At 42.0% G+C, this 10,235-nt stretch overlaps 1 protein-coding gene across 1 annotated transcript; it reads left to right on the forward strand.

Moving 5' to 3' along the window:
* Positions 1-274: 274 nt before the first annotated feature.
* LOC125487411 (probable G-protein coupled receptor 139) lies at positions 275-8,173 on the forward strand. The gene is made up of 2 exons (XM_048618834.1): positions 275-341; positions 7,260-8,173. The coding sequence occupies exons 1-2, from the start codon at positions 275-277 to the stop codon at positions 8,171-8,173; spliced, it is 981 nt and encodes a 326-aa protein (XP_048474791.1).
* The last annotated feature ends 2,062 nt before the right edge of the window (positions 8,174-10,235 follow it).

Genomic DNA, 10,235 nt, shown 5'->3' on the forward strand with positions numbered 1-10,235 from the left:
GCTGCCGTTATTTTTTTCTGACATAATTACTGCGACCTGACTTGCTCAACTGGGTCTTGATGTTGAATGTATTATATTTCAACAGGGAATTAACTCACTGCTGTCATCTGTTCAAATGGGAACAAAAGAACATCTGACTGACGTTGAAGTCCCACAATTCCTCAGGTGACCCACAGGATAGACAATAAAAGCTATCAGACTGTGTTACCTCCATGTCGGACTCAAACTCAGTGAGTGTCTGCAGCACAAAGGGACTGGTCAATATACGGTGGAAATGTATCGGCCGATTGAGCATGTTCAGAAACTTTATTACATGGTTCTTGCTGTTATTGGTGTTCCTGGTGAGTCACTCAAGGCACTGTGTTTGTGTTTGTGTAAATCTGTCGTGAGATGGTCTCTGCTTTCATTTTGCAACTAACATTAGATATGGGCCTGATGCTCACCAAAATACGGATAGAAAATGACTGACACAATTGTATTGACGGAAAAGTCCTGAAATTACCATGCAGTTTGTTCCTACTACCTCAGTTGTGAGCAATCCTCTGTTTGTACCCGAGGAAATGGGGGTGGGGAAGGGGGTTCTGAAATAAATAGGGAGAGAGTGGGAGGCGGATAGAAGATGGTCTAGGCCCGAAACGTCAGCCTTCCTGCTCCTCTGATGCTGCTTGGCCTGCTGTGTTCATCCAGCTCTACACCTTGTTATCAAAGAATCTGTCAGTGCAGCATTGTACTGGATGCACGTCACTCGCTCTAATGAACTAAGTTGGATCAATTTTAACATCAAATCTTTTTTGTTATCTAAAAATTCATTCAATTGCTTTACCGTTGTGTTTTATCCGCACAATATCTTAAAAATAGCTTTGCGATCGACATTGGTAATAAATCGAAATTTCTTGGTTTGCTGTTGAACTTTATTCATTACGGAATGAGGGCGTTGCTGGCCAGGCAGCATTTATTGCCCACCTCTAATTGCCCAGAGAGCAGTTAAGAGTCAACCACAGTTCTGTTCGTCTGGAGTCATACGTACGCCAGACCAGGTAAGGATGGTAGCTTCCTTCCCTAAATGACATCAGTGAACCAGATGGGTTTTTTCCCCCAACAATCGGCAATGGATTCATGGTCGTCATGAGATTATTACTTCCAGCTGTTTTAAAAGTTAATTTCAAATCCCACCGCCTGCCGCAGCGGGATTCGAACCCATGTCCCCAGCATATTATCTGGGTTTCGGGATTAACAGAGTAGCGGCAATACCAGTAGGGTTTCAGCACCGCTGTTTGAAGAGCATCAGTTATCAAGTAGTCACTGATATTTCGATCACAATGTTCCAACGTTCAAATTTACTTCTTTACAAACACCAATGTTCTTTCTCTTGGAATGACACTAAGTTTCAGGTTGCCTGCCACTTCAACGCACTACTGTGTTCGCTGGTCAACATCTGTGTCTCGGGCTTGCTGCAGTGCTCCAGTCAAGCTCAGCGCAAGCTGGAAGAACACAATAACATTTTCTGCTTGGGAACCCCGAAGCCTTCAATATTGAGAAAAATAATATTAGACCCTGAGTGCCTTCTCCCATGTCCTTTGCCCACGGCCACATACTAGGCCCTGTCATGACATGGGCGGCTTTCAGCACAGCCAACCTATTCTCACCTACTCATTATCCCAAAGATCAGCTTTTCTCCTTGCTGTCTTTATTGCTTCATAGGACCTGGCAATCACAGAGTGGTCCGGTATTTATTACCAATCGTAAGTTGTCCTTCAGAAGGTGGCAGGGAGCTGCCTTCTTGAGCCACTGCAGTCCATGTGCTGAGTGTAGACTCACCATATCCTCAGGTAGGGCATTCTCGGATTTTGATCCAGTGACATTGAAGGAACAGCAATATGTTTCCACATCTGGATGGTTAGTGGTTTGGGGGGAAATTTGCAGGGAGTGGTTTCTCATGAGTCTGATTCCCTTGTCGCTCAGGATGGGAGCAATTGATGTGGATTACTGTCATCCACTCTTTGCCTATCTAACTTTCTTTCTCTGTCTGTCTCTCTCTCTCTGCGGGCTCTGCCTCTACATATCTGCTGACTCCTTTGACCCCCACATCCCTTGTCCTCAACTCTCCACCATTCCTAACTGCTGTCCTTTCTGAATAAGGGTCACTGGGTTCAGAAAGTGAACTCTGTTTCTCACTCCACAGATGCCACCAGACCTGTTGAGATACTCCAGCAATTTCTGTTTTTGTTTCAGATCATTAACATCTGCCATTCTTAGTTTTATCCTCTCTATGAGTACGACTTCTTACTCATCGTATAATGACTTTAAAGGCATTCTATTTTCTGGATTGCTGACTAACCCATATCAGAACACAAACCTGAGATACCGTGGTTCATGACGACTGAATATTATTGCTATTAGCCAGGTTTATTTTTGAACTAAGCTGCTAGATCGGATTTCTCAATGTTTCAGATTGTTTCAAATGTAATGTGATTAATGTACTCAAAACAGAAACCTCGGGGGCTTGCATAACAAAGTTTCTCAGCTGATCATTAAATGTTTTTTGCCATTGAATAAAAGACATCTGGCTCTGGAAATGAGCTCTAAAGCTTTCCTTGGATTTTACACACTACTCAAATAATGAAACCTGTTTAAATGATTTGTGAAACTGTTCATTGAACCTACAAGAAATGTACACACTCAATCAGACATTCATTTTGTCTGAGTATTTGGGAAGCATTCTGTTCTGTCAAAAATGCGTGTTAGCTCTTTTGTGATCACTGTTCTTAATATGTGCATTGTCCAAGTTTGTACGAGCTTACAGATGATCTTAACAACGAGATTCAAGAGAAAGTTTACTCCCTTCAAATCTGTCCTTCCATTAACTACCATTATGGCTGATCTGATTGTAACCTTAAATGCGCCAACCCCTGAAAATCCTTCATTTCTGTGCCGACCAAGAATTCATCCCCCTCTACTTTAAACAATATTCAAAGACTGCCTCCACAGGTTTTTCAGGACCAGAGTACCAAAGCCTGACAGCCATCTTTAATTTTTTTTTAAAAAAAAAGTCGCATCATTCCTCCTTAAACTGAGCCACCCATTATTTTGAAACATTTACCTCTAGTTCGAGATTGTCTTCCCAATGCGACTGCTCTCTTGATAGCCAAACTGTCACGACTCGACAAGTTCTTGTGTGGTTGAATCAAGTCAGCTCATAGATTTCTAAACTCCAGCAGATGCAAACCTAACCTTCTCAAAAATATTCATCACAGAAAAAGCCGTCCATTCTAACTTTTACTATGCATTACAGTTACGTCTATCTATAGATGGGGCGACCAACACCATACACAGTCGTCTCACCCTATTTACTGACGCAAAATGTTCTTATTTTTGTGAAAAAGAAAAACCGTCGCAATTAACAACAAAATCATATTGACCTCCCTCATTACTTTTTGTACCTATATGCAAGTCTTGTGTTTAAATTTATTTTGAATTCATGGTCTGGGAGAACTGGAGACCTCTCTCCATCTAGCTCATACTCTCTAATCCAGATAGCATCCTGGTCAAACTCTTCGGCATCCCGTCCAGGCCATTCGTGTCACCAGAATTGAATGCAAACACTCGAAGTGCAGCCTAAACAAAGTCTTAAGATTTTGCAACATAACATCCTGAACCTTGTACTCAATGCCCCAAACAATAACGGCAAGCATGCCAGACACATGTTTGACCACCCTATGTACTTGTGCGTGCAAATTCAGGGAGCTACGGACTTTAAACCCAAGATCTTCCGGATATCAGTGTTGTTCAAGGTCCTGCCATTTAACATGTTGTTATACTTGAGAGAGTGCAGAAAATATTTGTAAGGATGTTGCTGGGACTGGCGTGTTTGAGTTTTAGGGAGAGGCTGATTAGGCTGGGACTTTTTTTCGTGGATGTTGAAGGCTGAGGGGGTGAACTCACAGTGGTTTATCTAATCATGATGGTCATGGTCAGGGGGAATAGCCAAGGTATTTTTCCTCGGGTGGGGCAGTCCAAAACTAGGGGACATGGCTTAAAGCGAGAGGGCAAAGACTTATAAAGGACCTGAGGTATTACTTTTTCACGCAGACGGTGGTGCTTGTTTGGACGAGCTGCAAGAGGAAGTGGTGGAGGCGGGTACAATTTCAGCATTTAAAAACATTTCGATGGATATATGAACAGCAACGGTTTAAAGGGATAGGGGCCAAATGCTGTTAAATAGGGTTAGGTCAGATTGCAATGTCTGGCCGGCACAGCTGAGTTGGACCGAAGGGTCTCTTTCCATGTTGTATGACTCTATGACTGTAAATGGTGAAAATCAATTCTGTCCCATCAACGATTTCTGAATAATTTGTTCATACTTCGATAACATCAATCCACTTTTACTTTCCTTCTTGGAGTACGTGCCGGTCATTTGTTTTTCGATTCTGCGCTTCTCGATTCCATTTTTCTCATGTCAATTGTGATTCCGTAGAACCAGAGTTAAGGGACAATGTAGTTAATGGCCATTGAACTGACACCCCACTTTAATGCCTCATTTTAGCGGCTGCCTCCTTAACCTTGCAGGTTACCGCTCTTGAAGTACCAAGACCCTCATAAACCGCTTGAGTTTCTCCACCTCAATAACCAAACATTGCAGCGGCATCCAGATACCCATTTCCTTCTAGATTAACGAAACAAACAGCTGTGGATGCTGTAAGACTGAAATGAAAGCAGACGACGCTGGTGAAACTCAGCAGCTCTGGCAGGATCTGTGCAGACAGTAACAAAGTTCAGGTTGTGAGTCCAGTGAACCTTCTTCACAATTGACAGTATTAGAAAGGGGTGGTATATATGATAACGAAAGGGAACTGGTGGGAAAGAGTGAGTATGTAGTTGGAGACGGAGCCCAAAAAGTGAGAACGGCAGTTAAGCAGACAAAGGAATGCCAAGGAAGGATAAAACATGGTAATGAGGATAACGATCAGGTGAGAACGAGTTGGCAGTGCTGAAAGCAGTCCATGTGATCACAAGGCCTGAGCTGTCGGGCTGGGGTAAAGAGCATGGAAGGAGATGGGCAGGTTCAAAAACAATGAAACTTGACATTGAATTCTGGAGGCTGCGGGTCCCAAACCGAAAGAGAGATGCTGACAACAAAGATTCAAATGGAAATCCCATCGCAGAGAGCAGCAGAACCACCTTCTGGATGAAAATGCTTTTCCTAACGTGCCGTCAAACCATTCTACTAATTACCTTAAGTCTGTACCCTCTGATAACCGATATCTCTGCTCAGGGAAGCTGTCATCCACGTCCACTCTATCAAATGTCACCTTCATTCGATTATTATCTTGTTTAGTAGGCTCATCAATGGTTCTTCAGATTTCTTCTATCTCCTGCTTTAAGCATAAACACAGCACTGTCTGCTCTTTTGTCATCTAATGATGTTTTGAACATAATTGTTGAACACATAAGTGACCCTGCTCTCTCTCCACACAATTACAAAATATAATGATACAAACCGGGTATTTTCTCTGGTCTTTGAATAGTTCATCAAATCTGCCTTGAATATTTGAAGGGAAGATTTAAAGAAATGAATGTTACAAAATTACAAATCAGGATTCTTTTTTCCTTACTGAAATCAGATAGTAAAAGAAAAAAGAAAAAAGTATGTTTCAAATGAAAAAAAAAATCAGATTGGACGAGTGCCATGGTTTACAACTTGCTCGAGGAACATAGGGACATGCGAAGAGACATCAAGCCTGCCCTGACAGTCAGTACGGTCCTTGCTGATCATATTATTCAATACCTTTTCTGTTGACTGTCATTGTAAGCTTTCACGCCATTGATAATAAAAAAAAAGTCTACCTGAAATGTGCTGTAAGACTGAGTGTCCTCAAACTGTTGGATGAGACAATTCGAAAAATTCATAGATATTATTGGGAGAGTGGACAGTGAAGAAGGTGGTCCAAAAGTGCAAAGGGACTTTGGTCAACTGGGCAAGTGGGTGGAGGAATTGCAGACGTGGTTTCATTTCGGTAAATGCGAGGTGTTGTATGTTGATAAGACAAAACACTGTGGGACTTATGCAGTTAATGGTAGGGCACTGGACAGTTTCGTTGAACAGAGAGATAAAAGGGTTCAGGTAAATAATTCCTTGAAAGTGGCATCACAGGTAGACAGGGTGGTGAAGAGAAGGTGATTGCCATGCTTCCCTGAATCAGTCAGAGCATTGACTACATGAGTTGTGATTGCAATTTGTGGCTGAACAAATATTGGCAAAACCACTTTTGGTTTAATGCATACGATTCTGGTCGCCCTGCTATGGGAAGGTTGTTACTCAACTGAAAAGGGGTGCAAAAAAGATTTCCATGTATGTTACTGAGACTTGATGGTTTGAGTCATAAGGAGAGGCTGGATAGGCTGGGGTATTTTTCCCCTGCAACGTCGAAGTCTGAGGGGTTGATTTGTAGAGGTGTATAAAATAATGAAGGGCACAGAAAAGGTGAATAGGCAAGGTCAATATTTTTTCTTCCCTGGGTTATGCAGTCCAAAACTAGAGGGCATAAGTTTAACGTGAGAGGGGAAAGATTTAAAAGGGACCTGAAGGGCAACTTGTTCACCAGAGGGTGGTGCGTGTATGGAATGAGCTGCCAGAGGAAGTGGTTGAGGCTGGGACAATTAGAACATTTAAGAAGCATCGGGATGTGTACATGGATTGGAAAGGTTTAGAGGGAAATAGGCCACATGCAGGCAAATGGGACTAGTTCACTTCAGGAAACCTGGCCAAAATGGACAAGTTGGGCATACGGGTATGTTTCTTGCTGTATGCCTCTGTGACTGTACCTGGGTAAAACCATTTCTGCTCGTCAGTCCTACATTGCAGCCCTCTGATTATAAATTTGTATTCTCCTCATTCTTCTGGGATATTCCCTGTCTCTGACTGATCATTGTATGGGGAGTTGATCCTGGGTGGCTCAAATTATCTGGAAGTGTACTAATTTATCATTAAACATCTAAATGTAGGGCACAGGGATGAATGGCTTGCCCACCTCTGGCAGTGAATCTCAATCTCTGTGTTTAACCCTATCAACCCAGGAGTGGGTCATTTTATTGGAAATGGGTTGGGTCAATATTGCAAATTGTTTTAAATTATTATCATCTCACAACAAGCCAACAGACCAGCATCAGATTATAACATTCTATCCATCCAGTTTGAACCAAGCACTAACAATGACAGACCATTAATTCCCAGCCTCTTAACACTTTTCTATTTGTTACAGTTAACCTACTAGGAATTATAATCCTGTCTCGTGGAAAGTGTGGTCTCTCTGCATGTACTACTCAATACCTGGTGGCCATGGCAACTGCAGATCTATTGGTCATTATCACTTCTGTCATCTTGTGGCGAATCAGTTATTATTATTTCCCAGGATCATTCCTGGACATCACCCCTTTGTGTAGTATTAACTCTGCCCTAGTGTCTGCAGCAACAGATTGTTCTGTCTGGTTCACTGTCACGTTTTCCTCTGATCGATTTGTGGCGATTTGTTGCCAGAAACTGAAATCAAAATACTGCACTGGGAGAAATGCAGCTGTGGTTCTAGTAGCAACATCCGCCCTGCTCTGCTTTAAAAATGTCCCCTGGTACTTTACGTACGAAAGCATGGTGATAATCGACAATGTGCCATGGTTCTGTGCTGCAAAAGCCAGCTATTATAATGATCCCGGATGGGTGGGATTTGATTGGTTTGTTACCGTATTAACCCCTTTGCTCCCATTTGCTTTAATTCTGTTGCTCAATGCTCTGACGGTCAGACACATTTTAATAGCCAGTCGGATCCGTAAAAGACTACGGGGTCAGAGCAAAGAAGAGAGGAGCAGTGACCCAGAGATGGAGAGCCGAAGGAAGTCTATCATTTTACTCTTCACGATATCCGGCAGTTTCATCCTCCTGTGGTCTGTGCATGTCATAGAATTCTTATATTATACCATTTTAGGAATCGATCCCCAGAGGGATTACAATGATTCTGAACACATCTTCAAGCAAGTCGGATGGATGATGCGAGATTTAAGTTGCTGCACAAACACTTTTATTTATGGGGTGACTCAGTCGAAGTTCAGAGAGCAGGTAAAGAGTGTGCTGAAATATCCAGTTATGTCAACTTTTCATTTAATTAATAAAGAAAACAAGTGAGAATAGAATATGTTTCAATCAGATCGCTTCTCATTTTTCTTAACTCCAATGAGTACAGGCCCAACGTCTCCTCATCTGACCTCTCCTCATCAGACAGTTCTCCCATACCTGGGATCAGCCAAGGGAACCTTCTCTGAACTGTCTCCAAAGCCAGTCTACCTTCCATAAGAGTATTGCAATGTGGAGCAGGGGTAGACCATTAAGCCCCTCGAGCCTGCTCCGCCATTTAACACAATTATGGCTGATCATATCTTGCCGCAACTCCACTTTCCTGTCTGCTCTCCAAACCTTTCAATCCATTCCTAATCAACAATCCATCTGTCTCCTCCTTAAACTGACTTCGTTTCTCAGCATCCACTGCAATCTGGAGGAGTTATTTCCACAGATTCATCCTCCTTTGAGAGAAGTAACTTCTCGTTTCTGTTTTAAATCTACCAAACTATGATTGGCCCACATGAGGAAACATCTGCTTTACGTCTACTTTGTCAATCCCCTTTAGTATCTTCTATAGCTCAATTTGAAGTTCTCTTACACTGTTAGCAACTTTGAAGAGTATCAGCCTAAACTGTTCAATCCATCTTCCAAGACGAACCTACATTCGATCTCTGTCAAGACAGAGAATGGGGCAAAAGATACTGGATTCTGCATTTTGATGGTAAATCACAGGTAATACATGCTTCTCTGTCCAAACAGTAAGCGCAAGATTATAATGCTTTAGAAACGTACTGCTTTGGCTGAATCTCAGCTAATGCTTGACACATATTGGCAAAACGGTTGTGGATTTGAAGGCAACAGCCGGCATACGGCTAATTCCAATTCCGAAGTATTAAGAATTGTACTTTGAATAGGTTTATACAAGCATTCAAACCTGAAACTATGTATGCAGCTCTCAGAAACCATTCTCTTGAAGAAGTTGTAAATAAAACTGATTAACTTCTGTCACAAGCACACATGTGGAGGTGAAAAAGGTTGCAACTTTTAGGCAAGGAGCAACAAATGCTGCTGAATATGAATTTAAGTATAAATCCTAATCTGATTTCCACTGAGTTCACCTGAGATCTTTTAGTCCAGCGTTATGAGATCGAAAAACTACGGGAAAGGACACATTTGGTTATGGTGGCACTGTTTCACTCAGCGTACTGATGCCAAGACAAGCTTCATTCTGAGATGGAAATTGTCGACAGGCTCGGACTGCGTCATCAAAGCTGTCAAGATCCGAGAGGACCCAACAGGGTCAAAGTGCAGATCAAGTCCTTTCACTTGTGCAAGCAAAAAGGACAAACATTCGGAACTGGAGTAGGCAACTCAGCCTCAATGGACCTGCTCCACCATTAACTGAGATCATGGTGGATCTGATGGAAGCATCAAATGTACATTCCTGCTCATTTCCTTGCTTAACAAAAAACAATTTCCCCTTTGAAAATATTAAGGAATCTTCTTCCACACCTTTTCAGGAAGTGAAGTTTAAGGACGCATGATCCCATGAGAGAACTTCATTTGCACGATCTCTGTTCTACATGGACCACCCTGGTGTTCAAACAGTGACCTTCAATTTCGTATTCTCCCATGAGAGAAAATATTTTCTCCCTGCCGAGCCTGTTAAGATCCTTCAAGATCTTATATCTTTCAATGAAGTCACTTCTTTCTCTTCTAAATGCCAGCACAGGGAAGCCAAGACTGTCCAATATTTCTTCCTTAGATACGCTATGCCTTCTAGATATTTGTCTAGTTCTCTTACATTCATCCTCAATGTGTGCAGTACTGCACACAACACTCAATTTCCCTGTATCATTGAAGCATTTGCTCCTTTTTTTAAATCAATTATTTTCATGATTAATTGCATTATTTTATTTGCTTTTCAAGCTTTTCTTTTTACGTCTGTATCAGCAACCAATTGCTTTGATTCATGCACAATAGCTCCAAGATTTCTATGCATCTCAGAGCTGTGAAATCTCCCACTATATAATATACTTCATTTTTATTTTTTCTGCCAAAATGGACAACTTCACGTTATCCTTTATTATACTCCCGTTCCCACCTTCTTGTCCACACAAGTAGATGT

This window comes from Rhincodon typus, chromosome 41 (assembly GCF_021869965.1).
Source record: "Rhincodon typus isolate 14 chromosome 41, sRhiTyp1.1, whole genome shotgun sequence".
Lineage (NCBI taxonomy): Eukaryota > Metazoa > Chordata > Chondrichthyes > Orectolobiformes > Rhincodontidae > Rhincodon > Rhincodon typus.

Coding starts and splice junctions, on each gene's coding strand:
- LOC125487411 (XM_048618834.1), top strand. CDS start 275: ATGTATCGGCCGATTGAGCATGTTCAGAAACTTTATTACATGGTTCTT. Junction 342..7,259: donor TGCTGTTATTGGTGTTCCTG/GTGAGTCACTCA, acceptor TATTTGTTACAG/TTAACCTACTAGGAATTATA.